Below are 22,221 nucleotides of genomic sequence, written 5' to 3' on the forward strand. Positions count from 1 at the left end.
CATGGTCTGATTTTCCTGTTTTATAATATTTAAGCCTGTAGTTGCTTCTCCTGTTTTGATGCTAGGTGGAGAACTAGGTCCAGGTTCCTATCATTGACTTACAACATATAAAATAAGAGTTCAGTAGGCTGAGAGTTGAACAGACTGGTAAGTTGGAGAGTGTATATACCTCTGGTCATCGAGGGTACCATAAGGAAGTCTTAGTATAGTCACTCAAGTGAATTTGTGTGAGTTATTTTATGAACTGTAGGCACCCTCCCAGCTCATAGGTACAGGTTGCTTTACATTTCCCCAGAGAATTAGTATTCCAACTTAATTGTAGAAGTATATAATTAATGAAGAAAATATGTAAGATAAGTTTCAGATCCAACTGTGCCTTGCTCTACAAGGTAGAACAGATATTACCATGTGTTTATATATATGCTTTGGGGGAGACTGAACCATGGAGGACTGGAAGCTATAACAAGTTATATGTCCTTCCTGCTATTGTGGCATGCTGTGGTAATGTCTAGAGAAAAGTGCACCACATCACATAGTCTACAAAATCTTCCAGTGTTCAATTTTCTTTATATATCCTGAAGCATGAATGCTTCCTGTTTTCCTTAATTCTTCCCTCCTTCAAGTTCAATCAAGTACAACTATGATTAAGAGGCACAAGAAAAGTTTCACAGGCAGCCAGGAAATGAGCAAGAGCTTACTCTACTTTCAAAACAAACTGTTTCCTTTAGCCACCAGGGAGAAACACATTCTATGCAGGCAAACTCTGCTGCCCTCCTCTGGCCTGTGACAACAGAGGAGAGTTAACATGCATTCTGCAGTTGTTTCCAGCTTTTTACAGCCTCTGCTGATTTGCATGTGCCCCAAGAACAGTCCACTGCCTGAGGATTCATACTAAGCTGCTCTTATGCTGTGCAAGAGTCAGTCCCAGTGAGATCACAGCATGGAAATGAGGTCCTCTGCTCAGCTCCTGGGGCTCCTGCTACTCTGGATCCCAAGTAAGGAAGGACAATGCTGGGGCTTTACTCAGCTCTTGTGTTCAGTGTTAACCTGGTTTTCAGCAAAGTCCTCTTTTAATGTAATTAACTGTGTAGATATTTATTTTTATTTTCCGATGTCAAGATCCAGTTGTGACATCCAGATGGCTCAAAGCTAGTGCTTTACCTCTTTAAACCATTAAATTAATTGGAGATAAGAGGCTGATAGAATTTTCTCCTGGTCTGGCTTCAAACTGAAATGCTCAGATCTCAGCCTTCTGAGCTGCCAGGATTAGAGACATGAACCACCAGCCATCTCAGCATGAACCATGGGTAGTTTTTTTTTATTTGAAAAACACACTTTTACTAAAAGACTTGTATTGTGAAAATACAATGAGTAATAGGGCAATATAATGAATTTGATCAAAGTGCATTATATACATGTGTTAAATATCACAACACAATCTCTTTGTACAATTAATCCACACTAAAGAAGAATGCACAGGGAACACATGATGAATGATCATCTATAAGATGTTCATCAACATTGGTTATTTAGATATGCACATTAAAACAAAATAAATGCAACTATAAATGTAATAGATTCTTCAAAACCCAGAAGGTTGGTCAGTATCAAATGCTGACTAGGATTCTGAGGGACAAGGGATTCTGACGAGGCTCATGATCATTGATAGTTATTCATAATATAAAACTGTATATTACTTCAGAAGGCATTTTGGCAGCTTTCTACAAACACCCACAAAATCTGATGAGTGTGAGTATTTTCACTGCTACTTACGTATTCATTTGAATAGAAAGCATGTCCTCATACAATATTGCTTGTGAAAACTTTCAGTGTTGTTCTTCATGCTTGCAAACCCAGGTGAACAATACCAATCTTCTTGAAATTTATAAGCCACATGAGAAACTTCCATACAATGGAATATTAGTCAATGACAGAATGGAAAGAGTTTTCAATGCACACAGCACATAGATGGGTCTTAAAATATAGATTGCTTAGTGAAAGAATGTGAAAAGGCTATGCACTGTCTTACTTTGTTTAAATGAAGTGCTCAAAATTGGAATACTTCAAGGAGTCAAGTCTAGGATTGCCATAAATTGGAAGTTGTGAGAAATATATTGGGGAGGGGGTCATAGGGTGTTTTCTAGAACTGTGATAGATATTACTCTGCTTGTTTTTGTAGGGGTGGATCCACAATGCTATTTAATTTTGGAAACGTAGAGACTTAACAACAGAAAGTGAGTGTTAGTGTATGAAAATGAGTTGAGGTCCCAAGATCTCAAGATAGAATTTAGGCTGTAATAGAGGAATCTAGATTTATTACAAATCCTGATATCACCTCAGTACAAGGAAGGAATTGAGTACATGTTGCTATGTCCTCAGATAAAAAAAGGATAGAAAGACAATCTCATCATACAATTTCATGGCCTCTTTTCTAGACCTCAATGTTCCTTGTAAGCCGGGGGCAGTTGTCATCACTGATGGTTCTAATTCTCACTTATTTTTCTTTGTCTCCACTCTAACTCACACCCTCAAAATTTACTGCAGAATAAGCTTAGCATATTTAGTATATATAAGCTTAGTATATTTAGTTACTTCCAATTTTGGTGAATATTCCCTTAGAAAGGAACTCTAAAATGTAGGGTAAATGTTGAGGTTTATTTTAAATTTTGTTATGTTCTTACTTTAATAAACCAACTCTTGTTTCATGTCTAAGAACTGTGACAAATAAAGAACATGTTCAGTCACAACATTCTGTAGAGCTTTGTGTAAAAGAAATAAAGAGCTTGAAGAAAAAACTTCTATAAATTGTCCTTGTCATGAAAATGTACCAAGTGGCTTTTGGTTGGAAACATGACATTTGCTATGAACAACTGCAGAAGGGTCTTTGTGGTGGCAGATGTTACTCATGGGTTGGCAAAAGCATTAACCAAACACGGTATCAAAGATGGAAAGATTTATTAGGATGCTGTTGAGAGACAGCTGAGGCACAAGAGAGGACTGGTGACCCAAGATTAGGATTAGGAAGGGCTTCTATACAATTAATAGCTATATGGAAATGGTTGGTAGATTAGTTCTTCCTTATGGTTTCAAAACCAGAGTTCTAATACTCCAGGCCCAAACTGCTAGAGTTTCACATGCAAGGTCTGGCCACTCCTCTATGCATTAAATAAAGGGATATACAGGGTAAAAGAAGGAGATTTGTTACATAGCATGCAAAAGACAGGAAGACAGAATTTAACCCATCTTTAGTAGTCTTCAGGGTACTGACAGTAGATCTAGGTTTAAATAGACAAAGAACTGTGATTAGGGAAAGAGCTATGCATAATATGTAAGTGCTTCTAATCACTGCTGTTGGTCCATTATCTCTGTGCTAAGGCCTTGCAGAGGAGTAGATATCACTTTATCACTTGATGGGAGTGAACTAGTCTTAGGTGCCTGGTGGTTGATCTATTTGAAATTCTAATGTTGGGAAAGATTTCCTTTTTGAAAACTGTATGTTATTGTAAAGATGGTATACAGAGGGGTTACAGTTACATAAGTAATGAGTACATTTCTTTTTAAAAAACAAAGATGAGTATTTTATCAGCAATCCCACAGTTGTTAAATTAAAAACTGCAGTAATAAATAACTTTAGATGATTGATTCAAAGATACAAACTATCAAATGTGTGTAAGGAAGAAAGAGGCAATCAAATTGAATCCATATATATTAGTTAACTTACATTTAAATACATTACAATCAAGAGAGCCCATGGTATTGATGAACTTGTTACTGATTCTAAAACTTTGAAGGTCATTTTGATTCTTCAAAAATTTTCTTTAGAAATTGAAGAAATAATATTAGTCCACATAAAAGTTATTTTTTATTGTAAGGGTGATGTACAGAGGAGTTACAGTTACATATGTAAGGTAATGAGTACATTTCTTATTGAACATTGTTATCCCCTTCCCCATTTTCTCCCATTTTCCCTTCCCTCTACTTCCCTCTCCACCCCAAGTTGTAAAGCTTGTTTCCAAAATGTCTTGTGAGTATTACTATTACATTGGCTCATTATTTGTCCTTTGTCTCACCACTTCGTTCTTCCCCTTCCCTTCCCCAAATCAGATATACATTTATACAAGACACAAAGTACCAAAATAAAAAACAGTGACAAAATGTAATAAACCAAGGGATAAATGAAGGAAAAGAAAAAATAACTTCACACAGTACAATAAAATAGAAAATTCTAAACAAAACCTAAAAACACTTGTTTCCATATGTTGGAGTTCATTTCGATTAGCATCATTTGATATGGTCATAAGATTAGTACATTTCTTTTTGAGCAGTTTTACCTCCTTCCTCATTTTCTCCTGCTTTCCCTTCCCCTACTATCCCATACCCCCAAGTTGTAACGCTAATTGTCAATATAGTGTCTATATCACTGTAGCATTGGTTCACCCTTTGTCCAACTGTTCATGGGATTCCTCTACCCTTCCCCAAAACAGATAAACTGTATTCACGACAAAGGGCAACAAAAATCAGAAATCATGAACATACAGAATAAATCAGAGAAGAAAAAAAGCAAAACAAAAGAAATAACTGCAAACAGTACACTTTAAAAAATGAAAGAAAAAGAAAACAACAACAGCAACAAAAAAATTAACCCTCCTTGTGGCCAAATCGTGAAGAACTTTTATTTGTTTTTTTGTTTTCTTTTTTTTATTGTGAAAATCCTGTACAGAGGAGTTACAATAACATGGGAAGATAATAAGCATTTTGTTTATCATCATTTTATAAGGTCATATATACAGAGATATTGGGCTATTGTGAACCTCTGCTAGGACTATCCTAGGCATATACTACTTATTACGGATGAGGAAAACCATGAGCCTATGTTTCTTTGGTTCTGGCTTACTTCACTTAATATAATTTTTCCAAGTCTTTCCATTTGCTTATGAATGGGACAATTTCATTCTTTCTCATGGAAGCACAGAATTCCGTATGTGTGTGTGTGTGTGTGTGTGTGTGTGTGTGTGTGTGTGTGTGTGTGTGTGTGTGTGTCTGTGAGTGTGTGTGTGTGTGTGTGTGTGTGTGTGTGTGTGTATCACATTTTCTTGATCCATTTATCTAATAAGGAACATCTGGCTTGGTTCTATATCTTAGCTATACTAAATAATGCTGCAGTGAACATAGTTGTGCTGGTAGTTTTAGAGTGGATAAATGTCCAGGAGTGGGATTGCTGGGTCATAGAGGAGCTCTATGTTTAGTCTTTTGAGGAACCTCTATATTGCTTTCCTGCGTGGTTGTCTAAACTTGCCTTACCTTGGCAAGACTCCTTATTTCACTCCTAAAAATGAAGTCTGTTTCTCAGCTCTTGTGGCTGTTAGTGCTCTGGATCCCTGGTAAGGGCAAAGGAAGATGAGGAATGAGAGTGAGATGGAAGGGTGAGCTCTCAGGCCCATTTGTGCCCTATCCATGTGCTAGATGTGCAGATCATGTTATCATGATGGGCAAGTGACATTTAGGTCTGGGAAAATAAGGAAGTTTCCAAAAAGAGCTTGATCCTTTATTTGGCTGAAGACTCTGCTAGGTGGGAATGCCACTGGTGCCACCTAGAGACACATTTATGCTTTAAAAATGTCTCATTTTTACAAATATTTAGTATTTTAGATTCTGGTTTAAATCATGAAATATGAGTAATAGGCAAATATATATCAAATTAGATGTAATAAATGTATATGCCCCTATACTTGTACATAACCTTGCACTTCTAACTTATTCTAATTTCAGGATGCAGGAGAGATATTGTGCTGACCCAGACTCCACTTTCCCTGCTTGTCACCCTGGGAGAGCAGGCCTCCATCTCCTACAGGGCTAGTCAGGGCCTCCTAGAGAGTGATGATGCTTATCTGGCATGGTATCTGCAGAAGTCTGGCCAGTCTCCACAACTCCTTATCTATGGAGTTTCCAACTGAGTGTCTAGTATCCCAGTCAGATTCAGTGGCAATGGGTCAGATACAGATTTCACACTGAAAATCAGCAGGGTGGAGCCTGGGGATGTTGGAGTTTATTACTGCTTTCAAGATACACATTTTCTTCCCACAGTGATACAGCCCTGAACTAAAACCTCCAATCTGACTGGGTGAGTTTCTTTCATGGGTTACTTGTCCAGGGGCACAGCAGAACAGATTGAGTGTGTGTAGGAGACTCATACAAGGGTCAAGGTGAGAGTGACTCCGAGAGTAGAAGAGTATGTGGCTACATACAACTTACACAGACCAAGAGAATAATCATGGAAGAACAAAATCAGGAGACTTCAGATCAACCATGGGGTATTAATTGAAAATATTCCTTGTGTCTTAAGTAGCATTATGGGTAGCTAGCAATATAAAGAATCAAATTTCTGCTGCAATGTAAGTTTGTTGCCTTTGTAATAAAAATTATAGTAATTCCATCAAGCACACCATCTTGGTCCATACCTATAGCATATGCTTCACTTTCTATTCAGAATCTGGAAGCCCAGTTATGCATTTTCTAGCTGCTCTCTGTGTTTCCCAAGTCTTTCCTGACCATCAAACTATTAGCAGAGTTTGATAACTGTCCTTTGGCTGTATCAACCTGGAACAGCTACAGTACTAGACTTTGTACAGTGGTCCGTGGCCTTTTGTATCCTGGTACTCTGGTACTTTAAAAGGGAGAGTCTGGAGAAACCTTGTAATAGTGTTCATAGGTTCCAGAGAGTCTGAGATTGAGCTCTTGTTCAATGGACATAGCATTCACTGCCCTACCTGGTCAGCCTTTGTGATTTTATTTGAAAAACCATGGCATGAGGGAATCATCAATGTATTAGTTTGTCTTTTATCTACTTTGATCACATTAAATAATGTCATTTTCTTGTAATGAGCCTTTCAGAAGCTTGGACTATGATATTGCACAGCCGAGGACTCGAGGATTGTCTGGCCTCCACCAGTGTCCAGTGTGCATCTGCCTCCGGTGGTGTAAACTGTTTTACCGTGATGCTCTCAAAGCCATCTCTGAAACTAAAGGATGAAGTTGGAGATACTATGATGCCACTAACATAACATTCATAGGAGAAATACGATCTGCAATGTGTGTGAACTAATGGAATACTTCATGTAACTTACGGAAATTTCTAACAAATTTTATCCTCCACAATTGTATCATTCTGCACAAGATTAGTATCACAGGTAGAGAGATTGTTTTTACTCCTCAGTTAGCCCATTTTAGATTGTTTCTATTTGATCCATCACTCTCTCTCTCTCTCTTTCCCTCCCTCTCTCTTACACACACACACACACACACACACACACACACACACACACACACACACACACACACACACACACACACACACACACCAGTATCAGTTCATTTCTTTTCTTTTCTTTTCTTTCCTTTTTTGCCAGTCCTGGGCCTGAATTCAGGACCTGGGCACTGTCCCTGAACTTCTTGGCTCAAGGATAGTGCTCTACCACTTGAGCTGCAGCACCACTTGTGGCTTTTTTCCCCTGTGGATGTGGTACTGAGAAATTGAACCCAGGGCTACATACATGCTAGGCAAACACTCTATACTAAGCCACATTTCCAGCCTTTTCTATAACAAAGCTAAGCTCTGAATAGAGAAGAGTTTTGTTTAACACACAGTTTTAGATGCAGAAAGCCCTAGATGTAATATTCTCATCAGTGTTCTCATCAGGTGATGGCTGTCATGTCTGTGGGAAAATATGGTGTGTCTATAAAAAGAGAACTCGCTGCAAGTTGAAGTGGTCAAGCATATGATTGTCTTCTTTTTATCACAAACAACTACTGTTGAACCTAATCTCACTTCAGGAGAGTAACCTTAGTCCTCCAGAGTTCAGGAACTCCTCTGATGTAATCACTTCCTACAAGACACCTTTTCCAATGGCCAAGTGGGGACCAGTGGGACATCAGTACAAGCCTCCTTCTTCAGATGCTCCCTCTTCCCAGTTGATGTGCTGCCTCAGATAGGCCAGCATCATTGGAGACAAGAAGAAGACAATGAAAACTCTGAGATAATTATGCAAATATCGGTTAAATTAGATTGAGACTAGAGACATTAAGATGTTAAATACTAATTTAAGTTAATCACAAATTATATGTGTATGATTATGCATCAGAAGTTACACAAAGGGGTTTTACCTCAGCATGTCAGTGTTTGAGTGCAATGCATCTTGAACAATTTCACCCTTCCATTACTTTCTAGAGGGAACATTCAATAACCCTTTAATTAATTTGCTGTACAAATATAGTGAAGAACAATGAAAGGATATTTAGTGGATTTTAAAAATTGTTACATTTAATATATATATTCCCATTCTCTGATATAAATATTCTACCATTTTACTTTTCCCTTATAAATTCCAATATCTGTATTATTAGTTCACTATCTATAAGAGAAAATTGTGTTCTCCTTGACATTTCTTTACTCTAAGTCTTAATAGGAAGTTCTTTGGAAACAGAATTTCTAACAATTGTAGATATTATCCTTGCTCCTTCTTATCCCTCAACTCTGTGCTCATATTTTGGACAATTCCCTGAGGATCAGAGCTGCTGACAGTGTGCACTATGTCTTTCTCTAGACTAGCTGAGGGATGTCAGCAGACCCGGGCCCAGTGTCCATTCTTTCCAAAAGACTGTCCTGGACTTAAATATACATATAGTATGGTGGTAGGAACATGTACACTCTCTGGAACCTGCAGTTCCAGACTTTCAAAGTGGGGTCCCTCCTAGTACCACAGGTATCATGGATTTTTATTGATTATCATCAAACTCAGAACACACTTGACACTTTTCTCAGAAGAGCAGGCTTTACCTTCCCTTTTTCTTTTCTCACACTGCTGCACCCACCTGGTTATTTGCATATTGCTCTCTAAAGAGGACCTTCCTTTCTAAATCTGAGATAAAGACTCAGCTCTGAACTTGCCTTGGCCTGTCAAGACTCCTCATTTTACTCCAAAAATGAAGTCCTTGTCTCAGCTCCTGTGGTTGTTAATGCTCTGGATCCCTGGTAAGGACAAAGGGAGATGAGGAATGAGAGAGGGCAGAAGGGAGAGCTCTCAGGGCCCAGTTGTGCCTTATCCATGTGTTAATGTTCATGATAGGACAAATAATGTGTAGGTCTGAGAGAGTGAGAAACATTCCAGAATGAGTACCAGTGCTTAGGTAAAGACTGCTAGGAAGGAATACAGTCATTGACTTCTACAGACACTTTTGTGCTTCAAAAATATATCTTTTTAATATTTAGTATTTTGAGTTTATAAATCAAATCATGACTATGAATAAGAAGCAATATTTACCTAAATAATATTAATAAACACATGGTTCTCTCTCTTCTGTCTTATTCTAATTTCAGGTTCCAGTGGAGATGTTGTGATGACCCAGACCCCGAGTTCCCTACCTGTCACCCTGGGGCAGCTGGCTTCCATCTCCTGCAGGTCCAGTCAGAGTCTCCTGCATAGTAATGGAAACATCTATTTGGAATGGTACCTGCAGAAGCCAGGCCAGTCTCCACAACCTCTGATCTATTTGGTTTCCAAACGAGCATCTGGGGTTCCAGACAGATTCAGTGGCAGTGGGTCAGGCACAGATTTCACACTGACAATCAGCAGGGTGGAAGCTGGGGATGTTGGAGTTTATTACTGCATGCAAGCTACACATCTTCCTCCCACAGTGATACAGCCTTGAACAAAAACCTCGCATCTGGCTGGGTGAGCCCCCCTCATGGCTGGCTGGTCTGGGGAGCAGCCCAGCAGATTGTGTGAATCTGCCTAGGAGGAAGATGTTGAGATCAATGTGAGAGTGACTCTGAGTGGAAATGCAATCAAGAAATTTAAATTATAGACCACAAAATTAAGAAAGAAAGGGTCAGAGTGGGTAAGGGGATAGGGGAAAACATTGAAAGGGGTGACATTGACCAAGATACATAATATTCATATATGGCTTTGTTAAATGGCAACTCCTTTGTACAACTACCGAAAGATCATTTAGAAAACTAGATGTGGCACTAAAAGTTTTCACTCTCTCTATGTTAGGAAGCACTAGCCTCTGTGTATTTATCTATACAGTCGACTGATCTATGATGCATTTTTACACTTTCATTCTATAAATATACATTTAATTCGTATTTCTATAAAACAAAGAAATTGTACTCTAGGTTTTATTTACAACCCCAAATCAGAGTTTATTCCACTATTTTCCCTTTTTTATTTCTGTAATACTTTTGCAACAGTGAAAATTTTGTTTCTAATTATATTTGCTGAATTTCAATATCTGATTATTCCTTTTAATCCTAATTTCCTACTGTATGTGTCACCTATACTTCTCTTGAAGGCAATTTACTTCACATGCTTCTACAACTATGATAGCCCTGATACCCCTTTCCTAACCTCAATGATCTTTGTCCCTTTCTTTGTGCCTTTGTCCTACTAATGTGTTCTTTACCAATATTAGTTCTGGCTAATCCTTGTCAGCCTAAACTTTGTGTGTATGCCTGTGTGTGTGTGTGTGTGTGTGTGTGTGTGTGTGTGTGTGTGTGTGTGTGTGCACTGAAGTTGTTCCCCTTTTTGTACAATTCTGTGGGGACAACCTCAACACATTGCACTCTAACTTCAACAGCCTGAGATCTTCTTTCTCTTAGCATAATTTAGATATGCTTTCCATATTTTGGACCTCAACACTGTGAGCAACATTCTACCTTATCCTTTCGTTTTATTCCTTGGATTATTTTCAGAACCTGGTTGCCTCCCAAGCTCTAAACAAAATCATTAAATATTGCTTTCTGTTTGGAACAAAATTTAAAAATATAAGTGATATAAGTATATGCAGGTTTTCTTGGAACAATTGGATTAAATGATACAATTAAATTTATGATGTAGAGAACATTTCATTCCCTTGACTTATGTATAATCTTTAAGTAAAGATAAATAGGATTCATGAAGTCAGTCATCCATGCATTTAAGAGATAAATAATATTAAAATGCCATATGACAGAGCTAAAAAGAACTAGAGGACCTGCAGAGGTGGGAAGAAAATGGTTTGTGATGTTGTCTATTCTATAAAGAGGTGATAGGAAAGAGTATTCAGAAGTGGAGGGCAACATCCACACATCTGGAGATGACAAGAACAGATGACAATGTTTGAGCTCCTATATATAGATCGTGACACTGTGTTTCATGTAATTATAATTTTCTCTATTTTACACTTCTATCTATAGGGACATGTCTGTGGATATCTATTTATGAATTATCTGTTTATCTGACTGTCTATGCATCTTTCTGAAGCATGTCTATTTGTTTATCTATCTGCTTAGATCTCATTTGCCACTTACTGCTTGTGAAAATGATTTATTACACAGAGAGCATCAGACATTGAGAAAGAAAAGGGAATCTCTTTGGTCTCAGCAATAGTTACAGTTCCAAAATTCAGCAGAACTACTTAAATTTCTTAACATTTTCCTCATATGATTCCATAATAAGATGTCTTAGATTTTTAAAGTTACCAAGAAAGGATGCCAGGACCCATGAATTGAGCAAAAGACACTACCCATAGGATGCTAGAGTGATTCTGCCCTGTGGTTCTCAGGACAAAACAGGTTCTCTTAGGCAACTCTGTTCAATTCTGGCATAATGCAGATAATCTGAGGACTCAGAACTCTTCTGGGCTGTATAAGATAGCCCTTTCTTTGCCCACTCCTATCTAGCTCCTGCTGATTTTTATGGGTCCAGAACACAGTCCTTTGTCTTAAGAATTTCTGAAAAAGCTGCTTCTCTGTGGAAGAATCATTTTCAGTCACAACACATCATGGACCTGAGGGTCCCTGCTCAGTTCCAAGGGATCCTACTAATCTGGCTCCCGGGTAAGAAAGGACAGCAATGGGAATTTCATCAGCTCAATGTGGTCATGAAACATGAAACATGCATAATTTTGTGAATATTGGATTCTGTGTTTCTATGTCAGGGACCAGATATGACATCCAGTCTCCATCCTCCCTGCCTGTATCTCAAGGAGACAAGTCACTATCACTTGCCAGGATATTAGCTATAACTTACATATTATCTGAAGAAACCAGGGAATCCTCCAAGGTTCTTAATCACTTATTCATCCAATTTGTACTATGGGGTCCCATCAAAGTTCAGTGGCAGTGGATCTGGGACAGATTATTTTCTCAGCATCAGCAGCCTATAATCTAAAGATAACACTACTTATCACTGTCAAGAAGAATGTAAAAGTCTTTCCAGAGTGTTACAAGTCATCAAACCTTCCAGGAAAGCAGATGCCTGAGGCTGGGCTGCCCCAGCTGCGCCCCCTGTGTTTCTGTTATTCTCAGACACAGTCAGATGCTCAAATTCAGTAAGTCATTTTGCTAGAAGAAGGTCTGTGAACCTCTGTTTTATTCAAACACCCTTTTCCTGTCTTCATCCTAGAAAGGCCTTTAGAACAAAGCCTCTTCCTATTCAAAGCAGATGTAGATCATTATTCCTCAGTAGTGTAGGTTATCACAGTAGTTTGGATTTACCGGGCAAAGGAAAAGCCATTCTAGGTATTAGGAACAGCATTGTTGCTGTAGTTATTATTGTTCCTAGTAAAAGGTTATCATAATTTAAACTACATTAAGCAATATTTTGTAGTGTCAGACATGGTATTATGCTTCAATAAGGCTTATATTGTATAATAAACAAATTAGTGCCATTGATATATCAACAATCATAAGATCTCATTTCTTTGTGGAGAATTTTTAAAGACCTGGGTTTTGACAATCAAATATTATTGGAAATGGGAAATTCTTCCTTTCACCAGCCCATCTTCACAGGGACAAGAAATCTTAGATGAAACCTTCTAAAAAATGAGTTTAAATCTTTTCTCTTTTTGAGGTGATTATCTCAGTTATTTTATCACAGTGATGGAAAACTGACCAATATAATGGATAAGTTAATCTTTATTGTCAACTGGATTAGACTGAGAAATATCAAAGAAATTAGCTTATTCTGAAGGGGTGTTCATGAGTATGTTTCTAGATCAATCATGTGGGCTTTGCTACAATGAATAGATTCAACACTTGAAAGGTTAGCAATGGAGGACTATTACTGGGATGTTGTAAAAAACATGGTATGGGCTTAGGTGGAGGAACTACACCACCAGTAGACATGACCTTGGGGCTATATCTTGCCCTGATCACTTCCTGTCTTCCTTGGCTTCTTGTCTGCCCTGAGTTGAGTACCTCTGTTAGATGGTCCTATCCTATGATGTTCTGCCTCACTATAAGCCAAGAAAGCTTAGGACAATAAACTTAAAGCCCTGAAACCATGAGTTCAAATAACATTTCCTTCCCTTAAGTTGTTCCTGTCAGTTAATTGGTTTTAGACAACAAACTTTATGAACATACCCATATCTACTGACTAGCAATCTATACTTTAAGCAGGTAACAAGGATTCCAAAGAAGGTTCCAGAAACTCTGATTTAGGACAAATCTATTGTCACGAAGGAGATCTTAACTTAGCAAAAATTGTTTAGGTACACAAATATTTATCCAGTGATCTCAGTCTCAAAAGAATAATGATTTTTAGAAACTTGAGGATATATAAGTATGAAACTTGCTAAAAGAAATTGCTTATGATCCCAATAAACTCCCAAAAGGAAATAAGGGAATTAAATTTGATTCTACATTGGCAAAATTGTTATCATGAAGCTTTCCTTTTTTTTTTTTTTTTTGTTTGGGGGCTTGAACTCTGGGCCTGGGAGCTGTCTCTCAGCTCTTCAGCTCAAGGCTACCACTTAAGCCACAGCACCACTTCCAGTTTTTGGGTGGTTTTTTGGAGATAAGAGTCTCATGGTCTTTCCTGCCAGATCTGGCATTGAACTATGATGCTCAGATCTCAGCCTCCTGAGTAGCTAGGATTATAGGCGTGAGCCACAGGCACCTGGCTTTAAGAAACTTTCTTAAAAGATATCTAGGGATTATTGGGGTTTATGCCTATAATCATGGCTACCAGGGAGGCAGTATGACAGCTCCACCTGGATCAGTAGTCATTAAAAGCATGAATAGCTTACAGATATAACTGGTTAGGGTGTGTACCACTAAGTTTTAGGGTGGCTCATTGCAAGCTATTTTTGTTACAAACCAATGTATAACTATGTATATTTATAAAACAATGGGAAGCAGGAGACATTTTTAAAAATCTACACAATGCATGAATAAGCCCAATAAAATTTAATTCATTTATGAAAACATCTAGGGAACAGTTAGCACTAACATTACCCATGAGATACATATATAGAAAATGTAATGCACAATAATGTGTAGTAATATATAAAAGAGCACTAAAATGAGAATTTACAGGTATAATACAGCCCCTTCCAATAGTCTGGAATCTCTTGTGAAATGAAAGGGGAAGGAGGAGGAAGCCACAAAGTAGAACATTCACTCTGCTTCTGGCCTGACTTGTTATGGGCTCCACCACACTCTACCCACCTGGTAGACTAAAATTTCTAATCTATGAGCTGAAAAATGAATTCTATCCTTGAAGTTGCTTTTACTGAGGTCTTAGACACAGCAATGGAAATCTAAGTAACACATCTTTATAACTTAGGTCCTAGCTTACCTAGCTTACCTTATGAAAATAGCCTTTCAGTGAATGAATGGATCAAGAAAATGTATATATACACAATATAATTATACATGTTAATCAGAAAAAATGATAATGTACCATTTTTAAGGACAAGGAAAGACTTGGAAAAAATTTATTGAACAGCTGGGCTCCGGTGGCTCAGACTATAATCCTAGCCACTCAGAAGGCTGACATCTGATGATCATGGTTCAAAGCCAGCCCGGTAGCAAATTCTGTGAGACTCTTATCTCCAATAAACCACTAGAAAAGCAGAAGTGGCACTGTAACTCAAGCGGTAGAGCTCTCCCCTTGAGCTGAAGAGCTCTGGTACAGCGCCCAAGCCCAGAGTTCAACCCCCATGACTGACAAAAAATAAATAAATTAATTAATTAAACAATGTAAGTCAGACCCAGGGAAGCATAGGTTGTATGTTTTCCCTCATTTGTTGTAGGTAGAAAGTACCTATATAAATCTACTGTAAGTATGCCAGGTGTGGTTACAAATGAATTAACTGAAATTTAATAGACTCTATGCAGAGTTCAATAATTTTTAAAAAGATTAAGTCAAAGCTCAACAAAATAAGTATCAGGAAATGGGTACTTGCAACAGGGGAAGAGTTGGGCCAAGAGGAAAAGGGTAGAAGAATGAAGCGGAAAGGAGGAAGAAAGGAGAAAGGAGAAAAAATAAGGGAAGGAGTGTGTTGAATGGAGTGAAGATATTGAACTGGTGACACATATCACCATGCATTGTACACATAAACTGTGTTGTTCAATGTCAGAAAATCAATACATAACATAAAATTAAGTAAGGAAGGGGTGTGTGAGAATTTTGAAAGGGTGACACTGATCAAAATGACACTGATCAAAATGCACTGTATTTATAAACTGTTTAGGTGAATGGTAAACACTTTGTACAACTACTTAAAGATAGTAAAAACATTAAAAAATAAGTGATCATCAGGTTGAGAATCACAAAATAATATATTTGTATTTTACTTCTAGTAGACTAAAATGATAAACAGTGGCATCAACTTTTGATATCAGTTTTGTTGCTCTTGAAAATTACATATATGCTACTGTAAGCTTATATAGTTTAAGTGATAATCATATGACATTGAATTTTGAATTTTCTGCTTTAAACTATTTAAATGATTTTGTTATTATTAAGGTGTTGTACAGAGTGTTATCATTTTATAAATCAGATAATGATTATATTTTCTTTTGGACAATGTCACCCCTTCCTTTACTTCCCCCCAGTTTCCCCCCCCCCATTCTTGCGCACAAATTACATAGGCCATTTTCCATAGAGTGTACACTGAATGACATGGTTGAATTTGTCATCCCTCCTCCCTCCTTCTCTCTCTTTCTGTACCCCAATTTACCTCCCCTCATTCTAAGTATTTTAGAGAAATAATCATTTAGACACACATTCCTGTTGTACAGACTCGGGACCTCGGAAAGACCACCAGAGACCACAACCAAGGCAAACAGCAAGAGTCGTTTATTTGCAAGCTCATGCTTGGTCCTCCACGCACCCGGTAACCAGTGACGCTAAAAGGCCCCGAGCACAAAATCAGTACAGCTTTTATAGCATTTAACAAACAAGTTTAGGGGATTTCCACACAAGCAGTTACATGATTGGTTAACATCTATAAAGATTGTATAGTCATTTTTTTATTGGCCCATGTACCGAGGTTTGAGTCCACCCTAAAGGCATTGCCCTTTTTCTGAACTATTGGTCCACGTTTGACAGTTTGATGTTTGCAAAACTGTTATGTTGTATTCCTGGAACACATGGACAATTGTTGTTTCTTAAGGGTGGGCAAGGTTGACGGCAAACGATTTTGGTTTTTTTTTTCTCTCTCTTGGGGTTACTCTGAGGGCATCCCAGAACAAGATGTTGGGGTTAACCTCAAAATGGAGTTACTTTAGCTCTTCAATTCCCAGATTCTTTGTGTGGTATTGTTACCAATGATATTTACCATACATTATTTCCTATGGGTGGCTATGTTCATTTTATCTTCATTTTTAAATTTCTCGAGGTCATTATCCTATTCATCAGACTTGGAGCTACATCGAAAAAGTGGCCTTCACAGGGATTAATTTCCATCTCATCCATGGACAAAACTCTCACCTGTAAGCACAGCACTATGTTAAATGACATAAGTCAGGCTGACAAAGCCAAATATTGCATGGTCTCCTCATTTGTGGAACCTAAACCTACACTGATGGTGATATAAATAATAACAGGACATAAATGTAAAAGGGAGGTAGATATGGCAAAAAGAAACAAAAGGATTCTAAGTTTAAATATTAATTATAATACATAGTAAATATTTATACACACATGTACATGTGTTTGATGATGGCCATAAATACTATATGAAAAATGGTAGGTGAGGGAGGAGAAAAGAGAATGGAAATACAAAGAGCTTGGTGACTTTTTTCTTCAAAGTACACTGTATTCAGGTATGGAATGATGAAATCACCTCATATTGTCAATACATGACTTGTACATCATTAATTAAACAGTACTTAAACATTCATACAAAGAGATGAAAGGATCTTTTTAGGAGAGGACCACAAGAGATCAATAAATATGTGCATGTGATTATATAAAATGATACCTATTGAAATTCATTCCTAGAAATGGAAACAGAGTGTTTATATAGTCCTGTTTGTGGTTCTTTTTTTTTGGCTTTCCTTTTTTTCCTTTGATTTATTCCCTCTTGTCACTGTATTTAATTTCTGCATACTTTGTCTTGTATATAAGTCTACCTGATTTGGGGAGAGAAAGGGGAAGTCCAGAAACAGTGGGACAAATGGTGAACCAATTCACAATTGAAATCCACTACACACTAAGATGGAATGAACTACAAAACTTAGGGGGAAGAGAGACAGGAGGCAAATAAATGGATAAGAACGAAGAATGGGTGATATTTCAAAAGGAATTGTACTCATTACCTGAATTGTGTAACTGTAACCCTCCTGTACATCATCTTTACAATAAAATATTTTAATAAAATTATCCAAAATCACAGTAAATAAAATGGCATAATTATGCATATAAAATTACTGGGACTCTGCACAACTCTTGAGATATTCAATTAACTTAACAAAACTAATCAAAACAAAACCAAAACTCCAAATGGATATCCTGCCAACTGCTCTGTCAAAAAGCTGCTACATGATGACAAAAGGATCTTACAAAGAGCAAAAAATAAACTATGACCCTGGGGAACAAGGGGTATTGCTACCCTTTCTCAACAGGAGCTCCAAGCTATAGGGCTCTCTGTCAGGTTTTGATGGCTCATGTGACAGCTGGGACCATGTTTATAGAGGAGGGTATGTCTCCTCATGTGCAAATTCCTGACTATTTTATATTTTCTTTGTCAACTACAATTACACCTCACAAGAGTGGCACACCAGGATTCTTGTGGTGAAGTCATTAAGTACAAGTCAGAAAAGTGAGGGAAGGAGTGTGGATCCCACAGATATGCAGCCCTGAAGGGAACATGTGCACACATCATGTCCAGTAGTGGGAGGTGAGAGGGGGCTGCAGTGTCAGTGCTGTCCCTAGCAGGTCCCCAGGGTCCTCTAGGGCACAGACTGGATTCTGAGCTTCATGATTCTCATGCTAAGAGTGAAAAGGGCTACTTACCTGGTGACATGCCCATTGTTGTGCAGTATGTTTTCTCAGTATAAGAATTTAAACTGACCCAGGAGCCAGTGGCTCAGACCTGTAATCCTAGCTACTCAGAAGGCTGAGATCTGAGGATCGCGGTTCAAAGCCAACCTGGGTAAGAACATCCATGAGACTCTTATCTCCAATTAGTCACCAGAAAACCGGAGGTGGTGCTGTGGCTAAAGTGATACAGTGCTCACTTTGAGTGCTAACACAGACTCCAGTGAATTTCAGACTGTCCTGAGGACCCTGCTGATTCTCCTCTTTATCCCAGCCCCTCAGAAGCAATGAGAATACCTCTGGAGCATCCTTCCCACAGTCAGCCCTGCTAAGTCTGGGTCTCTCAGACTTGCAACGTGGTCCCCAATTTCATTCCAGCTCATGTCCCAGACTGTAAACACTCTCCTTTCCTGTGGATACCTCCTGTACTGAGTGTAGGTGGAAAAGACTTCTGATCCCCACTTCCTCCTGATTTTTAACCTCATCTGTCAGCTAGTCAGCTTCTTGCCTCCCAACCCTAGACAGTGTATGTGTGCCCACAGTTGCGGTTTGAGGCCATTGTTCCAAATCTTCATGTTTTCCAGTGTCTAAAGTCTGTGTGGACTTGAAATTCACAAGTCCATGTCCTGAAGCATAGATCAGGAGAATTTAATATGTTATCTTCAGAGCTTGGCTTCTCTCAACACGCTTGAGTAGCAGCTTTTGGTGTCTCTCTTCCTCATCCTATCAATATATCCCCTACAATTTACCATGTGTTTTCCACACCTACACAGTATTCAGCTGCCACCTTTTTATTTGAACCAGCTTCATCTTTCAGTGCATGGTAGAGAAGTGAATCTGTACCAGAAAAGGTAGTAGGGGCTATTCAAGAGAACAGATGATAAGATTAGAAGTGAAATTTTAGAGGAGTGGAGGGAATGGGTATAGCTTTTAGGTAGGATTATAAATCGCCATAAAAGGAGGGAAGAAGAAAATTGTAAAAATCTTCCTGAAGCAGTTCTGTTAGCATGTGCTACAGAGAGCAGTTGGCCCAGTCCTCATCCCTGTCATCATCTCAGGGAGACAGAGTTGCCATCACTTGTAGGGCCAGTCAGGGTATTAGCAATGATTTACATTGGTACCAGCAGAGAACAGGGAAAGCTCCAAAACTCCTGATCAGTTACACAACTAGTTTGCAATCTGGGGTCCCATCAATTTCAGTGGAGGTCAATGAGGAACAGATTTCACTCTCACCATCAGCAGCCTGCAGCCTGAAGATGTTGCCACTTATTACTGTCAACAGAGTAATAATTATCCTCCCACAGTAATACAAGCAATAACATAAGCCTTTAGGGAAGCAAAGGTGAGAGGTTGGGCGGCCCCATCTGCTTATCCTGGTGCCTGCATCTGCTGATAGAGCTTTTCAGATGCAGCCAAATTCGAAGGTCACTGGAAAGTATTGGGAGAAAGGTTATGTAGGCATCTCCACACCCTAACCCTCTGTCCTTCTGCTCATCCCAAGCAGCACACACCTGACAATGCCTCTTCTAACTTTATAAGAACACACATCTGTACTCATGTGTGGTCCATATTGTGCTAAAATTCTGCAGTCACTCAATGAAGAATTCCTTCTAAGTATGTCAAAGCAGGTTTTTGAAAGGAAGACAATATGGCTTGTGAAAAATATTTTGAAAAATAATTTTGTAAAGAAAAATAGTCATTAAAAAGTTTGATTGCCATGGAATAATTTTATTTGAAGTAACATGATGTTAGGGTATGTGTACATATTGCACAATGTTTTAATAATAGAATTAGCAATCAGTCATCACTTAAAACACTTATCAAATTTTTTGTAATCAGCAGATTTTCTTTTCTTCAGCACATGACATCTTTAAATAACAGATTTCAAGTAACATTTTTACAACACATCCAATGCTTTCAACTAGTTACCAAATATTAATTTATCTTGGATGCTGAATATTAAATTGATCATTATTCTCTATGTGATTCTCTCATCCCATGACAGTAAAATAGAACGATTTTTTTGAAACTTGAGGAAATATAAAGACAAAAATAATAAAAATTTTGTAATTCTGCTTTGGAAATGGTTGACAGAATTTTTCTGTTGTTCGACCTCAAATTATTAAAGCACACTTGATTTCTGGCCCAATTGAAATAAATGCACATATAGCTAAATAAATATATGGCAATATGTGAATAAATAGAACATATTTAAGACATTTATGAAACCATCTACTAGGTGAAATTATATAGTAACATATAATACACCAATGTTTACCAGTTTAATCAGTAAAAGGTCTTCCATGTACCATACAGATGTAATAAGAGCCCAGAATTCATCTTTAATATTTATATATGGAACTATGCATGGAAGAAAGGGGTTGAGTAGAGAGGGATGGGGTAGAAAAATGAAAGAGGTGACATTAATCAAGATACATTGTATGTATAAACTATGTTTAATTGTCACTCTTTTATACAACACCTATATATAAAAATATAATTAAAAACAAAAATGTGTGAAATTCTCATTTGTCATGACACTCATCTCTGTCTATCAGACAAAATGTGGAAGAACATGGTTGAATCTCATCAGATTCAGAAAATCCACAGTAAAGCAGAGAGGGAGAGGACTGCTGGGAAATGCACTTCCTGAAGAGACTGTGATGACAGGAGCTCACAACTAATGACCCAATGAGGTCATGGCCCAGCTCTCAGGAAGGCATTGCCCAAGACCATATTCGCATGCCCTTCTTCCTATCAGCAGCTTGTAACCATAGCCAGAGGTCACTCAGTCTCAGTCCATGGAAAATGAATATTTGCATGAATATGTAAAGGACACTTCTCAAGCAAAACTTCTTGACATATAAGAAGCAACATAACTGAACATGGATGCAATATTATTTTTTTGTCTTAGCATCACTTAGAGCATGTTACAAATACAAAATTACAAAATGACCTCAGATATATTGAATGTGAATCTGCTCTTCAGCAAGTTAACAAATGATCCCTGTAAGGTTTAGGAAGTTGTATGAAGATGAGTATTAGAGGTAGAGATACACTTTTTATACCCCAGTCTATTTTAAGAGTATTTCTATTTAAACCACATCTCTCATACCCTCCCCTCTCACCTCCCTCTCTCCCTCCCCCTTTCTCTCTCAGTCTCTCTCTCTCTCTCTCTCTCTCTCTCTCTCTCTCTCTCTCTCACACACACACACACACACACACACACACACACACACACACACAGATCTGTGTCAATCATTTACTAAAGCAAAGTTATTGGCCTAAGTTCTGAATAAAGAAGTGTGTTGCTTAACACACAGTGTTAGAAATAAAAGTCCAAGATGTAGTATCCTCATCTGTCTGTGCTCAGGAAAGGCCTGTCCTGTCATGCCACAAGTGTTAGTAAAGAGGGAACAAGCTGCAGATGAGATGGCCAAGCATATGATTGTGTTCACTTTATAACAAATGACTGTTATGAGAACTGACTCAATCCATGAGAGCAGCTTTAATCCTCCTGATGGCCTGCTCACTTCCCATAAGGCATCACTGCTCAAGGCCAAGTGGGGTCCATTGAGCCATCAGTACATGTCTCTTCTCCATGTGCACCTTCTTCACAAGCACAGAGATTTTGGAGACAAGAAGTAGAGACAGAGCACTCTGCTACAAATAAACAAAGACTAGTTAACTAGATTGGTACTGCAGACATTTAAAGATTTTATGTTAATTAAAGGTAATGAGAAATATATACAAATATGTATTAACATAATTATCATGAAGTAGTTACATCAACACATTTCAACTCAACATCTCCATGTATGAGTATGATAAATACATCTTGACTGAATTCAACCTTCCATTACATTCCAGGTAGGATTTTTAAGAAATACGTTGATTAATTTGCTGTATAAAT

At 38.0% G+C, this 22,221-nt stretch overlaps 1 gene segment (V, D, J or C); it reads left to right on the top strand.

The window, feature by feature from the left end:
• The first annotated feature begins 8,929 nt into the window (after nt 1–8,929).
• Nucleotides 8,930–10,205, top strand: LOC138809172 (immunoglobulin kappa variable 2-28-like). The segment is given in 2 exon segments: nt 8,930–9,028; nt 9,374–10,205. Coding segments are annotated over 2 exon segments (381 nt in total).
• The last annotated feature ends 12,016 nt before the right edge of the window (nt 10,206–22,221 follow it).

Source organism: Dipodomys merriami, unplaced genomic scaffold (assembly GCF_024711535.1).
Source record: "Dipodomys merriami isolate MVZ:Mamm:240054 unplaced genomic scaffold, mDipMer1.0.p SCAF_489, whole genome shotgun sequence".
In the NCBI taxonomy this organism is placed as follows: domain Eukaryota; kingdom Metazoa; phylum Chordata; class Mammalia; order Rodentia; family Heteromyidae; genus Dipodomys; species Dipodomys merriami.